We start from the raw sequence: 21,571 nt of genomic DNA on the forward strand, positions 1-21,571 counted from the left end.
CCAATGTCAGTAGACAAGCTAGGTGTAGGAAGGTGAATACCAAATCTAAAGCAATGTCAGTAGACAAGCTAGGTGTAGGAAGGTGAATACCAAATCTAAACCAATGTCAGTAGACAAGCTAGGTGTAGGAAGGTGAATACCAAATCTAAACCAATGTCTGTAGATAGGCTAGGTGTAGGAAAGTGAATACCAAATCTAAACCAATGTCTGTAGACAGACTAGGTGTAGGAAGGTGAATACCAAATCTAAACCAATGTCAGTAGACAAGCTAGGTGTAGGAAGGTGAATACCAAATCTAAACCAATGTCTGTAGACAGACTAGGTGTAGGAAGGTGAATACCAAATCTAAACCAATGTCAGTAGACAAGCTAGGTGTAGGAAGGTGAATACCAAATCTAAACCAATGTCAGTAGACAAGCTAGGTGTAGGAAGGTGAATACCAAATCTAAACCAATGTCTGTAGACAGGCAAGGTGTAGGAAGGTGAATACCAAATCTAAGCCAATGTCTGTAGATAGGCTAGGTGTAGGAAAGTGAATACCAAATCTTAACCAATGTCTGTATATAGGCTAGGTGTAGGAAGGTGAATACCAAATCTAAGCCAATGTCTGTAGATAGGCTAGGTATAGGAAGGTGAATACCAAATCTAAACCAATGTCTGTAGACAGGCTAGGTGTAGGAAAGTGAATACCAAATCTTAACCAATGTCAGTAGACAGGCTAGGTGTAGGAAGGTGAATACCAAATCTAAACCAATGTCAGTAGACAAGCTAGGTGTAGGAAGGTGAATACCACATCTAATCTGTAGACAGGCTAGGTGTAGGAAGGTGAATACCAAATCTAAACCAATGTCTGTAGATAGGCTAGGTGTAGGAAAGTGAATACCAAATCTAAACAAATGTCTGTAGATAGGCTAGGTGTAGGAAAGTGAATACCAAATCTAAGCCAATGTCTGTATATAGGCTAGGTGTAGGAAGGTGAATACCAAATCTAAACCAATGTCTGTAGATAGGCTAGGTGTAGGAAAGTGAATACCAAATCTAAGCCAATGTCTGTAGACAGGCTAGTTGACTGACGTTGCAAGTTAAATTTATAAAAGTTGTATATAATACAGTCCCAAAAGTAGACAAATCACTGATGATTCAAGTTAAGGTACACATGAATAAGATAGCCATGTGCCACTTGTGAAAAGCCAGCATATCAACATATATTATACATGTATGTGAGTGACACGTTGATGGATAACTCCTTTCTAAAGTGGATACAGAAAGGTGTCTACTTCAGATGAGTTTTGAAATATATGTATACCTAGGGGAATGTTGATGCTTAAAAAGCTGAAGACTTTAACTGCAAGGAATCAGTCTCTTTATAATGATTCATAAATTTACATATAGGACTTCGTCAGTTTTAGTCATTCGATTGGCGCTCCTTTGCTATCAAAGTGGAAGTAGGCCAGAAATATGTGTTCAGACAATAATTCATAAAATGTAAGTTTGCCTTATATGTGTGAAGCAAAGAATAACACCTGATTAAGTCACAAATTTTAACTATATCAGAAAAATACTTGTGTCTGAATGACACCCAGTATTGTTTGTAATATCTCACCTGTTTGGAAAAAAACAGTAAAAGTTGTGATTTACACTTTGACAGGCGATGATATAAGAAATGAAATATGGTTGCTTAGTTACAAACGGGTGTTTTCACTTCTCCAATTATTCATGAATTCAACTGACAAGTAATATTTGAAAAATGAAATTTTTATGAAATATATTAATTTCCAATGCAGGCTGGATTAGTAACCTGGCAAGCAGTCACTCCATACAGCTTGTTATTGAAAACTCAGTAATTTTGACCTGGCTTCATTCTCTGTAACAATTAACCATAGGAAACATCAACATAAAATTAGCATATCACATGTTGATGTAGGGTAGAAGTCTAAATTGTATAAAAGCCTTGAGAGAACCCTGTATTGTATTATTTGATTAAGATAGATTCCAAAAAAATAGGTATATATCTACGCTGTCCAGGTAGAGTAAAAATACTTGCTGCCCATAACTAAAGAATACAGATTGGCCCTAAACTACACTCTTTCACCTGGCCTAACTTAAACCTGCCTCAGGGGTTACTTAAACTGTTCTCATTTGTTTGTTTTTTAAGTCGGGTGAAGATGTAGTCAACATCAATAACTTGTCCAATGTGAACATGCTTTTAGGTGATCAAATAATTATCAATATTATATATTTGTTATCTCTATGCCTGACTGACTGACTGAAATAAAAAAAGGCAATGTTAATATGATAAATGATTATTCTACAACAGAAAATCAATAATTTGACTCTGTGTATTTATAAAAACGATGGCAGAAATGGAGTCGTGACATTTAGAATCAGATTAAATCTGTCTCATTTTCTGTAATGCCAACCTTTTTGTGTATGAGGAAAATCAATGGAGACAGATGGGAAAAAGTATTAGGGTAGTTAGTTATATAGTATAAATTCTACCCTTATTTTCTTATCTATACTTTCATCATAAAAAATTGAATAGATGTACTGAAAATATATGCAATAAAAATGGGGTCCATAAATTTGGTAAAAAGTTAGTCAAAATCAAACGATTTTTTAGCTCCGCTGTCAGCGAAAGCTGAAAGCGTAGCTTTAGGTATAGGTGGGTATTGAGGTATAGAGAGTAGAGTGAATCATAGGTGTCCGTCAAACTTTTATATCTTCACTATCTACTCCGAAAGTGACAGTCGGAATTCTTCGATATTTGGTGTGCATGTTCCCTGGGGGGAGGCTATTCAGATTTGTTCATGCCAAGTTGATCTGTGCCATTTTCAATTTTTTATGATTTTTTTTCCCAAAATGACATTTTCATCAACTCCTCATAAACTTTAAGTCAGATTACTTTGATATGTGGTGTGTTGATGCACAGAGGGTACCTTACTTAGATTTGTTAATTTCAAGTCAGCACGTCTTCTCTTCTATTTTTTATGATTTTTTTTTTGAAATTTGAAAAAAAAATGAATATGTTAATGAGTATAATGACCGACGCCATATTGGAAATCACTCCGCGAGACTTTAGGTAAAGTGCAACTTTTCAAAAGACACTATTGACGTCAAACAAGCAATGTAATATGTGCTATAGTCTTAATTCTACGCATTGTGCGCCCAAATGACAAATATTTGTTCGAAAAAGGGTTGTAAACTTCAAATCCAATTCTCCATCCACCCCTCCTACAGAATGGTTCATTCCAGTATATGCACCTCCCTCATGATCAAGTTTGAATGCCTGTGAACTGAAGTGTATGGGACGATTTTTGACAGAGTCAGTCGTCAATAAAAACGATAATACTCTTTCTAAAATTACCACATTTTGAAAGGGAAAGTACTTTGTGGTTCATTTATGGAGTTTTGTTTTTGTACGATCAATATTGGTGGCAAAATTACAGCGTCAAAATTGCGACAATCTCAAGTACCCGGATGTACGAGGGACTAACCCGGAAGCAAGTCGTTGCCAGCCGTACGTTACAGTGTTAACATCGTCCGAGAAATCGCTGCGTTCAGAATGTCATTATTCACAGAATTGTTTCTTTCGAGTGAAAACCCGTCTTGAATTGTATAACTCTAACAAATGAAGACATGTCAAGTTATATTTTGAAAGTTGTATCGCTAGTTTGAGACGATTTGCTCACGTACTATCGAGGCTTGGACCTTACTCCAGTTCAGCGGGAAGTTTAGCCAGTCCGATAATTCTTTCTGGTTTAGTTTACAACACTTTTGATCACACAGATTTTGTTTTTGTGATGAAAAGAAATTTAATAAAAGATCACTTCAACCACCGGCTATATGATGAATTCACGGTCATTTGATTTTTAATTTGCTATTTTGACCAACTCCGGTTGTCTATTCGCGATAAAATTACGATTAGTTTGGAAACGGGGTAGATTTTCTATGATTCCGTGTCATAAAAGCATGTGTTGTGTAGTTTTCGAAAAGCACACCCGGTGGGAAAGTCGCCCAACAGGCGATCTCGCGCCATTGCTGTACTACGTGGCACTTTATTCTGGCGGGGTGTCTCTTGAAAACGGGAATAGCGAAGGATGAGCCAATCAAGTGAGACCTTTCAAATGTAGCTAATATTATAGCCAATAAAATTAGTTGTACGATGATTTGTGTATAATAAGGGTAAGGCTGGCCTCTACACTGTACTGGCCACGTTCAACGGAAGTAAGTGAAGCTCAATCATAACAATGGTGGCTGTCAAAATCGAAGACGCGATTTGACCGTGTTGTTATTTCAGTGAGTTTATTCAGCAAGAAAACAACGTGTTCTATGTTTTTGTACTTCCTACATGATGTGATGATCGTTTTTTTACCGGTACAACTTACAGCCTACAATGAAACTGCTAACTTAGTTAGTAACACTGACACGGTACGAATCGCGATTCCGTGTTCCGTGTTCCGTGTTCATGTTTTGGGGCACATTTCTAAATACGCGAAACCAGTTATTGAATGTGTAGTGGATATTGATATTCAGTTTGAAAAATTTAAATCCTGAACTTTATTTTGCGAACGGTTTTGTCATTTCTTAGTAATTATAGGGCCGACTGTACTATCACGTTTAACGTTTATGTCAACCCGGAAGTACATAGACACGAAAATAGACGAAGTGACTTGTACATGTAATTAGTAACAAAATTTTGCTGTAACTGCTGGTAACCTTCAAATTTATTTATTTTTATGTTGTAAATACATTCTAATATGCACTAAGGACAACACTATAAAGACTTGCTCCATGGGAAGGTAATTTTTTGTCTTTTAAAAATGCAATAGTTAGATCAATGTGTACCAGAAATGTTATGAGCTAGAAATAAGACCACATAACATCTTATTACTCCCCCCCCCCCAATTAAGACCAACTACTCACAGAAAGCAACAAAAAAGAGAAGAAGCTCCAAAACATAAAAAAGAGAATAAAATTACAGTAATGAGTTGATGATGCACAAACAACTACAAAGAAATAGACAGTTCAATTACAACACACGGTTTGAAATAAATATGGGGTTTGGAAAAGTGAATTAGAAGTTGAGCAAAAACTAAGAGAAATGAAGAGCCTAAGTGAACAAGCGAAAGCACTTAAAGATAGGACCACCAGATTTTTTGCAGGACTACTACGTTATCAATTTTACTAGTCCTGTGGGATAGTGACTTTTTTACTCCAGTGTCGAACCCTGTCAATGGCTGAGAATGACTCTCTTTCGGGTACTTGGGGATTGTCGCCGTACAGAAACTAAGATGGCGATTAATACATTTCTTCCCTATATATATATCTACTACAACTAGTACAAGTTGAATGTTGTTGACTTGGTAAATTTGTTAGAAAATTGAAATTCAAATTGCCTCAAAATTATTTTAGATCCCTAGTTTATTTCATTCATCATTAAAATTTTCCAGGGTTAAAGCTGTAAGACACTGGAATTATTTATAGCCAACCTCAAAATCCTCTTTTTTTTTGTGTGTGTGTGCATTTCCCAGTCATTTTTTTCTGAGATTTTGTGCAATTTTTCATAACTGTAGATTTTTGTTATAAAATGGTGACTATGGTATAAAAGTACAATACATTACCAACTTCTGTGTAAAATGTGTTTTATAGTGAGACATCATATGAAACCACTAACCACTTTATTGCATCGCTAAAACAAAACTGCATAGTAAAGAGCTGAAGAACTGAACCACTTCTACATGTCACCAAAATAAAAAATAAAAATAAAAATAAAATAAAAACAGCGGAGCTATTCTGACCGATAGGTCGCTTGTTTTTTGTTTCAATTGTTGTGCAGACATAACCAGTAGTTAATTATACTTTATTATGTTTTACCTGACTGTGTAGTGAAGACGCGCAGTAAAAAGAGCAGTTTTCAACGTGCATTTTTATTGACTGTTTCTCGATGATGTATTCATATCAGATTTTGTATTACCGTGAAGGAAGAAAGCACTGGAATATTCCAATTATACTCAATATTTTAATGAACTTACAAATACAGAAATTTAATATACTCTTATTGTGATAATTGGCAATTTCATCAGTATCGTCGTTTTGTGTAGAAATAGTGCTATTGTAAACATTATCCAGCATTTACATCAACATTCATGAATTGAGTTCAGACTCGGAGTAATTACATTATAGATATACTCAAATATTAGTTTCATTGAATAAGTGACATTAGAGTCAATGTCATTACTTAGTCTTTGATATCAAGTGACAAAAGCCCCTCATGTTGAGACAAGAACAGAATCACAGTCAGAATTTGGGATGTTCTGGTTTTTTCTGTTTGTTTGTTTGGGTTGACTCACGAACAGACACAAAGAAATTTCAAATTTCCTTCTGTCGATTGGATTGCAAAGAGACAGGGATAGGTCTCCTTACTGTCTGCTTGTCTAGGTTGATTGTTAATGAGACAACGAAAAATTGGACCACACTCCTTGTGTAGGAGGACCACTAACAGTTTTTGCTATATAAGCATACATAAATAAATTAATGTACTATGTATAACTGGAGACCTGGTTGGATGAAAATTTTGTTTTTAATCTGACATGCGTGGTTGCTACATCAAATGTGTGTTCCTTGTAGACTGAGGGGGGTGTAAAAGGCTGTTCCATTAAGAGTGCAGAATTTAGTTTACTTAGTGTGATTATTTTGTATGATAAATCTTGATATATAACTATCATGTTTTGTGTTGCAGTTGGATAGATTCAAAGAGCCTCCGGCTTTTGGCCCCATGTGTGATTTATTGTGGTCAGATCCCTTGGAGGACTTCGGTACTGAAAAGAATGCAGAACATTTCAGCCACAACAGTGTCAGAGGATGCTCCTACTTTTATAGGTGAGATCTCTATTCTGTTTAGCAGCAGTAAATGTTTTCTAGACGATTACATAGTATAACTATAGTGGGTATCCCACACAGTGTGTTCAGAAGCTGGGAGGGACAGGGAAGTAGGTTTGAAAAAATTACATATAACAAATTCAAAGAACTAAACAAATCATCCTTGTATGTTATATAAATATTAGATAATGATAGCCGAAAGAAATGGTGTGAGAGTTCCAGTGTGGGTACTTAGGGTTGTGTATTCAGTGTTCTAGCTATGTTATACATTCAGTTGTTCTGTTCATTAGTATTGCTGCAGATAACAAGCACTTATGTGAATGTCCCAGGGACCCCGCACTGGCACTCACATGATGGGGTTCTGTCGTATATGACTTGAAGTAAAGGGAAGTGCATGAACACATTGTATACATCTACTAACTTAGAGATTGCCATCTTGTAGGTCAAGTGTAATGATAAATGGAATAAAAATCTGTTTGCAATATATTATATGTGGGATCTAGGAAGCAGTTGTTATTGAGTTCTTAGACAATTTTCAGATATTTTCATGGATGTATGTGTATGCTCTTTATTTCAGTTATGCTGCATGCTGTGAATTTTTGCAACAGAACAATCTTCTTTCAATAATACGAGCACACGAGGCACAAGATGCAGGGTAAGTACATCACACACCAATGTGTAGTATAGATCTGACTTGCCTTGTGCCTTTCACGGAAAACAGATTTTTGTGTTGTCACTGTTGTGGGCCAAAATGATAAAAACTGGAGCCTTGTGAGTCACCACATATAAAGTGATAGGGGAAACACATACTTGTAATTGGTGGGTTCACTAGAAACTACTGTGTGTCAAGTGTCAAGCCAAGTTGACTTAGAGGGCACACTGTCAACATGGCTCACAATGTTTGGAAATCTGATATCAGAAGTAGAAATGTGTTAGTAATTGTACAGGTGTTAAAAAGCAGAACTTGTGGTATGTGTGTATGTCAATGAAAACTTATATCAGTATCTGTTGGCAAGAGTCGGTATTTTACTGAAAACTATTCCTTGATTTTCCAGTTATCGTATGTATCGGAAAAGTCAGACAACGGGATTTCCTGTCCTCATAACCTTATTCTCTGCTCCAAACTATTTGGATGTGTACAATAATAAAGGTAAGCTAAAACTCCAGTCAAGTTTAAATGTTTGTAATGAAAAGATCAGACAGGTTTAGTATTAAATGAAGGTTCTCTGAAGTGAAAATTACAAGTATTCCAAAACAGGAACAAAAAGAAGTAAAAAATGACAAAGCTAATTTTAGCCACGAATTCTAGATTAAATGAGTATAATCATACGTCTGCATGGATTTGAACGTCATGACATCGATACTTTATATACCTAGCAACCATGACCACACCCATAGCAACAAAGTGTGCAGGGAGAAAGTGAGTTAAGACCATAAGTTGGCTTCAAAATGATTACAGTGATATTAACAGGTTTAATCTCTAGCAGCCATAACCACACCCATAGCAACCATGAATTCTGGAAGAAAATAAGTATCATCTTAGATTGGCGTGAAAGTGATCATATTGAAATCAACCAGTGATGACATTGATATAATAAATGTCAGAGACTGACATGTCTTAGACCAGAACAAGTGTGATTTATGAATAGGCTTTGAAACAGACCTTGAATATTTAATAAGCAAGTTGTTGATGTGATGTCTCTTAGGCAAGTGACTCAAGAGATGATAGTTTGTCGCCAGAGCTGGTGACTCTACAGCAGAACTGATGATGCAATGCTTACAGAAGAGAGATTTACGACTAGCTTTGTCAGTTTAATCAACATAATGAATTATGGAAACTGGTTTAAATGACATAATCTTTGTTAATTGGAGCTAAAAATGTACCTGTATAGTTTCCCCCATGGAAATAATAAGAATTAATGACTTAACTGGCCTAATATAAGGATTTTGTATTGTGTATGAGGGATATCATTTGTCATGCTAGCTATCTGTCTGATTAATTATTGCCTGGAGCTTGAGATGGCATTCAAAGTGATAATGCCAACATGTACTTCTAGTCTCTGTCAAAGAACATCAAAGTGACTCACTCAGACCTAATGAGTGTTAGACTGTGGAAAACAAAAACAGTATGTCCTGCAGGAGCTAAATTAATGTCCCAATACTTACACATTATTTATGTTATTTTTAGACTCTCTTCTTTATTAGAAACTGCGTATGAATTGCTTTGTGAGAAATCATTTTTAAAACCTCTAAAAGGAAACTTTACAGTTATGCATGTATGTACTTTGGTTTAATCAAGGGTGTTTTTTTGTTTGTTTCTATTATTGAAGTTCACTACCTGTGTCCCCCCCCCCCCCCTTCCCTGTTATCATATTGCAAGTGTATTTCTCAATCATATGCAATAACAGCTGGAGCAGGCTGAGTAATTTAGCCAAACATACAGTGTGAATTATTTACACTCTGAGTTCAGATATACTACAAAATAGTATAATTCCCCCCCCTCCCTCTCTCTCTCTCTCTCTCTCTCTCTCTCTCTCTCTCTCTCTCTCTCTCTCTCTCTCTCTCTCTCTCTCTCTCTCTCTCTCTCTCTCTCTCTCTCTCTCTCTCTCTCTCTCTCTCTCTCTCTCTCTCTCTCTCTCTCTCTCTCTCTCTCTCTCTCCCCTTTCTAATTTGATTTTCTAATTTGATTTTCACAGCTGCTATTTTAAAATACGAGAATAATGTAATGAATATTCGACAGTTCAACTGTTCCCCTCACCCGTACTGGTTACCTAATTTTATGGATGTCTTCACATGGTCGTTACCGTTTGTTGGTGAAAAAGGTAAGTAAGAATTTATGTAAGACACTGCTTTAAACCAAACTTTAGGTTGTAACAAAGTTGAAACTTTTCTTCAAAAAATAGAGATTTACATAAATATGGTTTTGTAACACATTGATACAATAAATTTATATCACAGCCAAAATTATTTAGAGTTATCGTTTGTACTTTTTATGCAAAATAAATGTATTGAATGTAATAGGGAACTTACAAACCCGCCATGTTGAATGTTGCATCATGGGAATGTGATGATAAATACTAATGAATCGGTATTGTAAACAATACTGTTACATTGCGTGCAACCACAACTGATCAATTCATAGTTACCCAGCCAATTTTTTTATTGGTAGCTTCAGATTAGGTATTACAGTCACCACACATAATCCCATAGTCTTTTGCGTCTGAGCATGCTCAGTCTGGATTGCAAGTTCCCTATTGTTTACATTTCATGATATAAACACCAAATGTTGATTTGTGAATAGTAAGCCTGTCAAAATGACTAATAAAGTTACTACAAACTCAACCTCCAATTTGAATATAAATGATGTGAGTATGCGATGACGTCATCATATTTATATCAAAGCTCCAATAGCATAAATTATCACTGTTGGGGGTAAAAACAGAATTCTGTGCTAGAGAACTGCATTTTATTATACGATGGAGATGATCATAAAATGTATAGTAACTAGACTTATTGTTGTTATTGATCATGACAAAGAAACTGATTTCTGTTTTAATGATCACGGTGTTTATACAGTTGTCTTTCACTAAATGATGAGCAAGATGGGTGTCATCCATTATGCTAAGATACTTGTCTGATTTACATTGATAGCAGACAAGCTTTTACAAATTAATGATTTCATTACAGTGACGGAAATGCTAGTGAATGTCTTGAATATCTGCTCAGATGATGAATTAATGTCTGAAGGCGATGATTCTTTTGAAGGTGAGGTAGCTGTATATTTTTGTAGTTACACATATAAATTATTCACAGGTGTAAACTGCATTAGTAGACGAGATGATCCTGAAAAGGAGAACTGAATTGTCTCAATAAAAGTCAACTTAACAGGTTTTTAAACCCTGACTAGCCAATGTTTTTGAAAGATATTGGGAACCAAGTAACAGAGGAGGAAATTATGTAAAGGTTACATCAATTTGAATTTCTATACCTTGTATTTTTGTGAAGAATCCCAGGAAAATGACTCGGGAACCTTGTTTGATTTTCCTTACTTATAACCCATAACAAAATCACCTGTTACTGCCATGAACAAAAACTGATGTACTTGGTCGATCTTTTATCTATAAGTTTGAAATTTCAATTGTACTTCTCAGGCAGTTCAGACACAACAGTAAAACATGCACCTTTTAAAGTTTGAAAACCCATTTACTACAGAAAGCAAAATGTGTGAAAATCCATGTTTATTACAAGAACTAGAGCAAATCTTGGGTTAGGGGATGTTTAGAATATACACCATTCAGGTTTTCCTAAGAAATTGTCCTGTATCACTACGTGGCAAACTACCAAACAAAGAAAGAAATCTTGAATGAATATGATAAACAGTTAATCTAATTCGACAATAATGTTGGAAATATAAGATTTGAAATGAGGCAGATTTGTATAGTTACGCTATTGCATGTTTCATACTATGTGTGTGGTTTACAGTGTTTTCACTGCTGTGCATGAAGGGACCAGTATATGTTGTGTGCATGTTTTGGAGGGGTTCTTGAGATGCATGGTTTTTTGATGAGGTTTAGGGGGTAGGAAGGTGGGTTGTTGTTGGATTGTAGTTATAGGGAACCATTTAATGCTGATACACTTTGCTGTCCACTATCTGTGTAAAAGAGGCAGTATGGATGAAAATAGTTTGATTTGATTTCTGAAGCTGATATGAGTTGAGCTCAACAACACTCAATTTCAAACCAGCTTTTTCATAGATCTTAGAGACACCAGAGTCTCTGGTTAACAGCATCATTAGATTAGCAAAAAAAAACTAGACAATTCTTTATGCAAGTTGAGGCAAAATTTATTCTATTAACTTCAGTACCTGCCTGGATATGCAACTTGAAATTTCATGGAATGACTGCCCTTTTCATGTATAACTTTCAAGATTTCATGCTACAGGAGTTTGCAGTTTTCAAGAATATAGTTGTGACAGGAATATACTCAGCTGATAACTGATATTACATTCCTGTCTACTGTTTCTAGCATAGTTGTATTGATGAAAAGTTATGAAAAAACAATACGATCAATTTTTGTGATTCCACCAAATATGTAAACTAACAGTATTTTCATCCACATTGACTCTTAGAAGGGGAAGGGGTGAATTCTTACACAAGCACAGCATATCAAACACTTGGAGTGCAAACAAATCACTCTGTGAGCAACAACAAATCACATTTCACTGTTGTCAAGTCAACATGTGTTGTATGTTAACATTACATATCACTTAACGACACTTGCACTCACAAACACTTTGGTACGCACACACTATTGATCACTTTGTACGTCCACTGTGTGTTTTTTTTAACCAATCATTGGCATGTAAAGGAAAATACACAATGTCATGTACACCATGTTTGAAGTGTTACAGCCTCTGTCTTCTCTCTCGTTCTTATATTTCTGATATGCATTCTGATGTGGTTTCCTTTGCATGTATTGTGTCCTCTCTTCCATTCACTGACATACCTACGAATAATGCACGTTTTTATTTCAACAAAATCTTTTACTAGCTTGCTTTGACTACTTGCAATTCTTTCCTGCACCCCACCCGTGTGTACGCATGGTTATTTATGTTGAGTCTTATACTGTGTTACACATCTCTTAGGCGTAGTGTAGCGGTAGAAATTGGCGTAACTTTGGAATAGGTAAACACCACCAAATACAGAACTAGAATTCAGTGCTTTGCTATGCTTATGTACAAGAATGTATAATCAAACGATATAAGGAACATTAAAAAGGTTACTTTTAGTAGCTTACATGCAAATAAGTGCAGTACTGTCGTAATTAGTATAGCAATGTTCAGTACAACTCAAAATTGCGAAACATTAATAACTGGTATATTCCAACAGTACCAAGTTTTTGTGGACATCTTTTGTGAACGAGACAAGATCTATACAATTACAAATATTTGTGAATTCAGTAATGTTGATATATCACACATATCAATATAATTCAAAGTCATTCTAAAAATGTCTGCTGTCAAATTTTAATTTCCTAGACAGATTTTTAGGAGTTATTTGTGAAATGCAACCTGTAGTTGTCATGTTGCTCCATAAGCCCCAGTTCCATGAAAAGAAAAAGAGAACTAGTGTATTTGTTTGCTTCTTTATTTTTTTATACAATTTTATTTCTGTTTCTATATCGGTCATGTCATTGAGTTGAAAATAATCAACTGCATATTCTTTTAAAAATGAAAATGGTTCAAAATTAAGAAAGGTATTAAAAGCTGTTGATGTTCCTTTTCTAATATTGAATGTAGCTACAGAAGATACAAGTAAAATCTAAACAGAAATTGATGAGGTATATTGTAATATGGCACTCAAAAACTTGGTAGAAGTTGTTGGTATTTTTAGTGGAGCTGGGGCTCAGAAGCAGAATAGTTTCCAAGATGCTGCTGATGTAGAAAGCTGCATTTGTGGGGCCTTGATGCACGGTTTGGATGTTTGCGCGTGTGTGTGTGTGTGTGTGTGTGGTGTGTCTTGAAATTGCATCAAATAAATCCCAGCCCAACCCGTAGAAGGCTTGGAGTTCTGTGTTTGAAGTTTGTAGCCAAGTTTTATTTTTGCCAATGGTCATCCTACGGATACTCAAACTGGTTTTTCTTTGCTTATCGTTTTTTGCCTACTTTGAACTACCTCGTTGTCCTGCAACCAGAGTTGATAGGCGACAGTGTAAAAAGTAAAAGTAAGTGATGCGTGTTATCTGTTGTGTGTGCTTACAGCTACCACTGGCTTACAGCATACGACACTAATAAAGTGGCCATCACTACAATCCTTGATTCTCCCATCTCTATATTTCCATGGTAACACATTTGGGCAGACTAACTATTCTACTAAATAGTCACCAGATATATCTCAACTTTCTGTTGAATAACAACAGGGATTCAATTCTTAGTCTAATCCAAAGCGATCTCGGTAGTATGCATGGCTTCAGTTCGGTGTAAAAAATAGAAAATTAGCCTGCCTGCATGGAGAACTGTAGGTGCAATCTGAAGGAACCCCAAGAGACTGGGAAATCAAGGTTAACCTCCACTTTATTGTGTCCGTAGCAGTAGCAAAGAACGGTGGGTGTGTGCGAGTGACTGACTTAGCTTAGGAGCCTAGGCCCGTGATTAGCAGTGGCAGTATTGACAACAAGCCGTGGTGTTGTGATGACGTAGGACAAGGGATTTGTCTCTTCTCCTTACTAACCACTGATACCCGTCATCACAACATCGACAGCGTCTTTCAACTAATGTGCTTGCCTAACAATAGGGCCTATACTTTTTGAACTAACAAACACTTGTATTTTTTTTTGCTGTTTTGCTGTCTCTGTCCTTTCTTGTGCAGCCCTTCACAACGGTAAGTTGGAATATTCCTTCTGCATACTACCGACCTGAAAATGTTCCTACGTCGTGTCTTTGTTGTCACGTTTGTGTATTGTGCTGTCTCCTTTGGTCTTCTGTTTCTGTCTTTGTCTTGTCTTGTCTTGTTTTGTCTCGTCTTGTCTTGTCCAGATATTGTCTCTACTTTAGTCCTCTGTTCTCTTATTTTACTTCAGCCATAAAATAATGCATGTTAATGTTGTTGTTCTGTACTTACACAGTTGTCCAAGTGCTTTGTCATTAAACAAGGCTAAACATTTACTTCTAATCAGTGAGTGTGTATCAAAAATACCTCTCTCAGTAAACATTTCACTTGGGGTGTAAGGTATTTGGGTCAGAATTGTCATTTCGGTTGTTTTGTGCTGTCATAAAATATTCACTGTAAAGGTACTGTTGACTTACCCTATTTGGTATAAAGTTTGTCATATTACCATATTTGGAAATAGCTGTCAGCCATATTTGGTGTGAAGAGTTTCATTTGCCTTATATGGAAACAACTTTTGGCAGTTTGCCAAGTCTGGTTCTAAGATGAATACCATTTATGGGAGAGAAAAAAAATCACTGAACTTATTCTTGGAATCAACTCTCCTTGTCTTGCTACAAATGTAATGGAATAAGTTGTACTGCAAGTGTTTTCCACCCAGGAATTTAGTTTATCTGGGGAGTCTTTATGAACAAAAATATTTCCTTCATGTTGTAGATGTTTCCTGTGAATTTGTGATTTCGTTGTGTAGGTTTTGTAAATGGTATGTTGATAAACATTCAACCGTAACACCATACTCTCATGTACCTTTGGTGTAGTAAATCTCCAGTGTACCTACTCAAGTTGTACTCTCTGTTTCCCCCATGATGACAGGCTTGTTTGTCTGCCAATAGTGTGCATATAGAGAAGACAATGCAGCAAATACACTTCTGATCACATAAAACTTAAGAATGGGGAAATTTGATGATAACAGCACTCAGACTGTAGACTGCTTAAAATTTACAACACAGGCATATTTGATTTTCTATATAAGAAATGGTAGGATATAATAGAATAGTAATGTCTAGTACAGAAGAAAAGAACTGTACAATGGGGGGGGGGGGGGATTTACCATTGCAGTTCAATGTAAGCTCAACAATTTATAAATTGTGTTTCTGAAAAACTACTCACTCTGTTACATGCAAGTTATGAAGTCTGAGAGATTCAGAATCTGTGCAAGATTGAAAATGACAAGTTACCCACTTCCTCGATTACACATTATTTTGTTAAGCCTAACTTTTGAAGGCACTAGAAAGACACTAAAATTGGGTGTTGAGAATAGACTGACTTGGTCACTTTGGTGCAGATAAGGTATTCCACCCCCCACCCCCCCCCACCCCCAATTTTGTCACAAGACCATCCGCATTCACTTACATTGAAAATAGTTCAGAATTTTGAAAGTATAAATACTAGGGATAACTCCACTCCCAGCATTGCACACTGTCTGCTGTGTCTTGGCTATATGCGCACTTTGCCATGGCAACAACTTCTATGATCCCCCCCCCCCTCACATCCCATGTGTGTATGTCATTGTTATGTGTGCTTGTCATTGAGGACAGTTAAGCTCTTATCATTATTTCTAGGTGGCTCTGCAGCTGCTCGCAAAGAGATTATTAGGAATAAGATCAGAGCCATTGGAAAAATGGCACGTGTTTTCTCTGTACTGAGGTGAGTACTGGCAGACGTCTACCTTCTTTAATACATTTCATTTCAGCATTGTGATTTCTAAAATTGTATAATGGCTTTGTCGGAAAAGGATACCATGTGAATTCACTATGTGATCAAAAGTTGGATTGTATTTGAGATAAAATGCATTAGTTTCATTCACTTTTATCTATTAGTATAGAGGTGACATTAATTAGGACTTAGCCAGGTGAAAATGATGTATATGCCTTGCCTTGGTAGACAACTAATGTTAAATGTGTTGTCAACTATTGTTGTAACAGCGCTATTTCGGAATGTTTTGCCGTGAGCGGCACACTCACTTTAGGTGGGTTACAGCCACTTCCATTTTGCAGTTGTAATCAGTTGCATTCGTGATACCGTGTGCAGCACCATGCAGCACAAGATATATTAGTTGTATTCAGTGTTTCAAAACAAAATAATCATTAGCAATATTGTAACCATGGTCATATGGACTATTAAACTATTGGAACAAAAATATTTAGATCAACTTTTAGATCTTTACTTCAATTATTTTTTAAAGATAAATAAATACACAGGTGATCAGTGTTAAACTCTTGGTATCATTTTACAGAAGTTTGTTTCCATGCTATTATGAATGATAAGATGAAGAAATTAGAATGTTTGCCATCCTGACATCACTTCTTATATTTGTTTATCTAGAGAGGAGAGTGAAAGTGTATTACAGCTCAAAGGATTAACACCAACTGGCACTCTTCCACTTGGTGCCCTATCAGGAGGAAAAGCTACTCTCACAAGTGGTATGTATACAGTAGTCTGTCATTTCAAACAGTCGAGAATAACCGCTCATCGGGAATTACCCCATTAGGATATACATGTACAGTATTTCAATGGAATTGTTGGCATGTACCATTGGTTTTACAATGTGTATCCCGACTGTGGGTTGTTGGTTTATAACATGTATCCCGACCAAGGGTTGTTGGTTTTACAATGTGTATCCCAACCAGATGTTGTTCTTGACTGAAGTACTAACCTCAGATTTCAGAACCTTCCAAATGTTAAACTAGTAAGGAGTCATAAGTGCCTAGATGTTTGTATTGCCCTCTCTTTCTGTTAAATGATGGTTTAAGTGCCTGGATGTAAATGGCCTCTTTCACTCCCTGTTCAAAGTGCCTAATTTTAGTGTGTGGGATTTTAACTTTGTGAAGGTTACCAGAATGTCCTGGTGATTCAGTGTGGATATGACGGGAGACTTCTGATGTGCTTGTTTGTTTGTCTGATCTCTTTCAGCAATCAGTGGATTCTCACCTTCTCATAAAATCACCAGCTTCGAGGAAGCAAAGGGACTAGACAAAGTAAACGAGAGAATGCCACCTCGTCGAGGCTCAGTTGGGAAAGATGGCAAACCCCCAGCTTCCTAACAGTCTGTAACCATACCATTCATACATACTGGTACTCACTACAACACTTGAAGTCCGGATTTTAGACCTTGTCTGCAATGGGGAGGGAACTGAGAAGGGTTTAGGGTAGGGATGGATGGGTTGGGATGGTAGGGTATAGGGAATGGGAGAGGACTTTACTAGTACAGTCATATTTATGTTATTGGGGATTTCTGGGTGGGAAGTTTGGGAAAGGGTATGCATTTCTTGGGGTTAGGTGGGATGGGTTATTGTTGTATGCCTCCTTAATTCAATTGTCTGCTTTGAGATCATTTTAATAATAATCAAGAAATTGTAATTTGTGCATATCACTTCTTTTTTCAGACTTTTTTGTGTATTCTTTACCGGGCAGGGACATTTCTACTTGCGGTGTTTATTGTATTATGAGGGCAAGGGTCGTTATCAAGTGTTGAAGTGGGTGACCCAGGGTTATCACACACACATATATACAACAGCCAAAAAAAAAGTCAAAAAGAAAACGGAGAAATCCGCAGTTTGCAATTCTTGTTTTCTTGGACATGATTACATGAAACACAATGCAGCATAGACATTTCCCATTTTATCTATTACACTTCGATTCTTGTTGAAGATTAAATGAAATTCAGTAATTTAATTCAAAGGAAGAAAGTTAAAAAAAAAAAAAGATAGAAAAAAAAATTTCCAAAAAAAAATCAGTAAAAATTCATTCAAAGCTACTGAAGCCAATTTTTCTATCATGTGGTCGTGATCATGTGGATTGAACTTTTGCACAGCAAAAACTGTTGCCATGGTAATCAGTTGTTGATTTGTCAGGCCATTTCTACCATGTACCAGTCTGCATGAATTTTGTGAAGACGGTCGACATCTCTCTGTCATGTCATATTGCTACTTAGTTAAGTTAATCACCTTGATAAACATGCTTTTTATTTTGAGAAGCAGCTTCTCTGAAATATTGTTGCCACACTTTTTAATCTGTTCCTCCCAGCTTCCTTGTACAGAGTTAAAACCATCTAACTGAATCAATGAGAAAACCATAACATTGAAGTGGGGTGGAGGACATTTACACTAGCCAATACAGTTTGTCAAATTGTGTGATGTGAAGCAAGGAAGCTAGCAAAGAGTTTGACAAAGCCCATCTATCAGCAAGTTACTCGCAGGTACTAAATCTAACTCATGACTATGTCTCTAATTATTTTACCAACTTACCAATGATACAATACAATACAATTTTTGGAGGAGACTTTTGCTGTGGTATGCAAATGTTTTGCTCATGAGAACGATAGTTAAATATTCATAAGTCTGCATAATGCACCAGAATTAGAAGGGTTATTGAAAACAGAGTTTCTGTATGGCAGTCTCAAAGTTTTCTTGTTGGCTTTGTGTAGATTTACAGAGTAGGGTGGTATTTTCAAAGGTAAAACCCTCAATTTGTAAAAGCCATGGTATTGTTCAGGAGGGTTTAAATTCAACTACCCCATCTTCTTTGTTGAATGGAATGTTCCCATTGTTTTCAACAATGGTTTAGTCCTCTACTTAGAGAAGTTAGGGAGGATACTGTCAGACTCGGAGGGATTTGCAAACCTTAAATGATTGCCAAATTATGTACTGTACTGGGCAGGGTATTTCTCATATATCAGTTTAAGTGACATCTAGTGAAAACCACTCGTATTTTTGTGATGCTGACTTCTTGTCATTTGTACAGCCATCAGTCAATCTAACATGTTACCATTTATGTATACCAGTGTTGGCTAAAGTCAGTTTGTGATTAGCCAGTTGGTACGTGCAAGCATTCTCTAGCCAATCAACAAACTGTAAAAGACTTATTTTGCCTTCTTGGTCACAATATCATATACTTATATTCATTAGCCAATCACTACTTATTATGCAACCTTCTGCTCTGATACCATGGTTTGTGTACAAAATGAGGTAAATTCACCACTTTGACAAGTTTTGGCAATCAAAAACTTTAACATCTATGGTTTATACCTTACATGTGTGATAGCGTTAGACCAAAAACACAAAATACAGGATGGACGGATGAGAACAGAAAGCAAAGTGCATATGTTCATTTATTTATTTAATCCAGAAATGTTTACCTAGATGTATTCAAGTTGTTGCACTTTTCTGCTTGATTTTGTAACCAGTCATAAGTAAATATTATTGGTTGTAGGCATGTTTATTATTCGGTTATGAATTTTAATGGTTCATCATTTTCACCCGAAAATAGAGGCTTCTAACTCTGATTGGTGTGATGAACCGATGTTGATATTCTTCAACCAATTAAAGTCGGGGTAGAAATACTGAAAATGCATATATGAATAGACTCTTGTCTTGATTGGTTGATGAACAGATGTTGAGATTCTTCAACCAATCAATATCAGGAATGATACAATACAAATATGAATATTCTGTTCCTTGAACCAAGGCTGCAATACAAGGCGCCAACATTGTAACCTGGGTCTATGTGAACTAAAGGGGTATTTCGTTTGCCCAAGTTTAATTCTGTAACAGAAAACATGTACGCCCAGCTGATGATCTTGACTAGCAGCTAACACAGGACAATGGTCCATTCCTTCCAAATACAGTCTTGCAAAACATACTGTGTATTAAAAACCAGTCCCACCAATAACAATAGGTAAATTTTGAACACCATAACAAATATATGTCTTGATGTACTGACATTTGCTATGCTTACTTCAGCATGGCTGTATATATCTCCCAACTATTGTTCAGCTTTGACCTATTGTACTATAAAAATCTTGAACTCCGTACTGTTAGCTGAGGCATCTAGGTGTGTTGTCTTGGTTCAAGGAACTTTAAAATTTGAAGAGTACATGTTTTGACCTATCCTGTCGACTCTGCATATACGTTCCACAACTGTCATCTGAAGCTGATTTGAAAAACCTCAAACGTATAATATGCAAAAGTGAATCAGACTAGATCTTTCTGCAACAGGTATATAGAATATTATAGATATAAACGTCTTGTGCTTAAAATCATGTCTTTAGGTTGTCATTTGAGTAACATGTTGTGACCATGTGTAAATGCTAAATTTGCTTGCTTATGTCACATGGCCGAGCATGCTTATGTCATGTGGCCATCAGGTGGAGCAACTGAATTTACATACATATGTCACATGGTCATATAGAAGAATAAAATAGTGTGCTTGAAATGCATTGCATCCTAAAGCCCTGGCAATGTGTGCTTGAAAAGCACCGCATCCTAAAGCACTGGCAATGTGGAACATGTAAGTAGAGTACAGATTGGAAAAGTTATTCTTTTAATTTAATTTGAAATGAGGCAATAATCAAGCCAATGGGGTTGGATTTGGAAGTCAAATTTACAAAAGGAGTACCAGAATGTACACTATAAAAGGGTTTTGTTTTATAGGAGATTCTCTACCTTTGCTGCACTCTGTCACCAACAATGCTTATGTATGTTCCTTTGTTATTTGATTTCCACAGCACAGCATAGTACAACTATTTAACAATATGCATGAATGCTGGTGTAGGTTATCCTTGTTTAAATTTCAAATGGAATTGGTTACCATTTGCAATCATACATGGCTATCATTAGCTGCTCAGAAACACCCCAAACATAAATTTAATATCAAAAGGTCGTATGTTAGTTATTTTGTTGGAGACACCATGCCTGTAAATCATGCATAATAGGTAAGAAATGTTGCAAGGATGGACATATTTATTTTCAGCTATATAAATACATGTATATGAAACTGCTTGAATTAATCTAAGCAAATAGAAAAGAAGATAGAAGAAAACTAACGCTTGGCAGATCAATGACAGATGTACAACCTGGCCGTTCTTGATTCTTTCAACAAAAAAAGGCAGGGGAAGCACTTTGAGAATAACTCTCAGGCAATCCACATGACACTTCAAAATAGCAATGAAAAAATTCAGTAGGGTTTTTAAAAAACAACAACGTGGAGGCGTTCCTTTTTTTATTCTTACTATGGTCAATTTTTCCTACATGGTATTTGCAATTTTGTAGATGTGATTGAGAAGTATTTGATGATGTGTACAATGCGGTAGCTTAGCAACAGAACTCTTTGTTTCATCATGCCCTCTAGAGGACACTCGTATTTTTAAAATACGTTTTCAATTCCTGCAACCTACGAATTGGTCGTCTCTGTTGTACATATTTTCTGCTGGCATACCAATGGGTAAGTTCTGACTCAAGAGTTACAAA

The 21,571-nt window shown here is 36.2% G+C and overlaps 1 protein-coding gene across 5 annotated transcripts in view; it reads left to right on the forward strand.

Annotated features, from left to right (window-relative positions):
• The window catches only part of LOC144452347 (protein phosphatase 3 catalytic subunit alpha-like), a 49,886-nt gene that overhangs the window by 27,158 nt on the left and 1,157 nt on the right, over positions 1-21,571 (forward strand). Inside the window, exons 6-14 of one of the 5 annotated variants that reach the window (XM_078143431.1) lie at positions 6,740-6,879; positions 7,457-7,534; positions 7,935-8,029; positions 9,576-9,701; positions 10,567-10,644; positions 13,573-13,602; positions 15,887-15,971; positions 16,650-16,747; positions 17,238-21,571. The exon at positions 17,238-21,571 is cut by the window's right edge and continues 1,157 nt beyond it. In XM_078143431.1, the coding sequence (XP_077999557.1) occupies positions 6,740-6,879; positions 7,457-7,534; positions 7,935-8,029; positions 9,576-9,701; positions 10,567-10,644; positions 13,573-13,602; positions 15,887-15,971; positions 16,650-16,747; positions 17,238-17,368 (861 nt within the window). In that variant the 3' untranslated portion in view covers positions 17,369-21,571. Of the gene's footprint in view, positions 1-6,739; positions 6,880-7,456; positions 7,535-7,934; positions 8,030-9,575; positions 9,702-10,566; positions 10,645-13,572; positions 13,603-14,246; positions 14,259-15,886; positions 15,972-16,649; positions 16,748-17,237 lie in introns of all 5 variants that reach the window. The other 4 variants (XM_078143432.1, XM_078143434.1, XM_078143433.1 and 1 more) reach the window with 4 other exon arrangements.

The sequence above is a fragment of the Glandiceps talaboti genome, chromosome 22 (assembly GCF_964340395.1).
Source record: "Glandiceps talaboti chromosome 22, keGlaTala1.1, whole genome shotgun sequence".
Taxonomy (NCBI): Eukaryota; Metazoa; Hemichordata; class Enteropneusta; family Spengelidae; genus Glandiceps; species Glandiceps talaboti.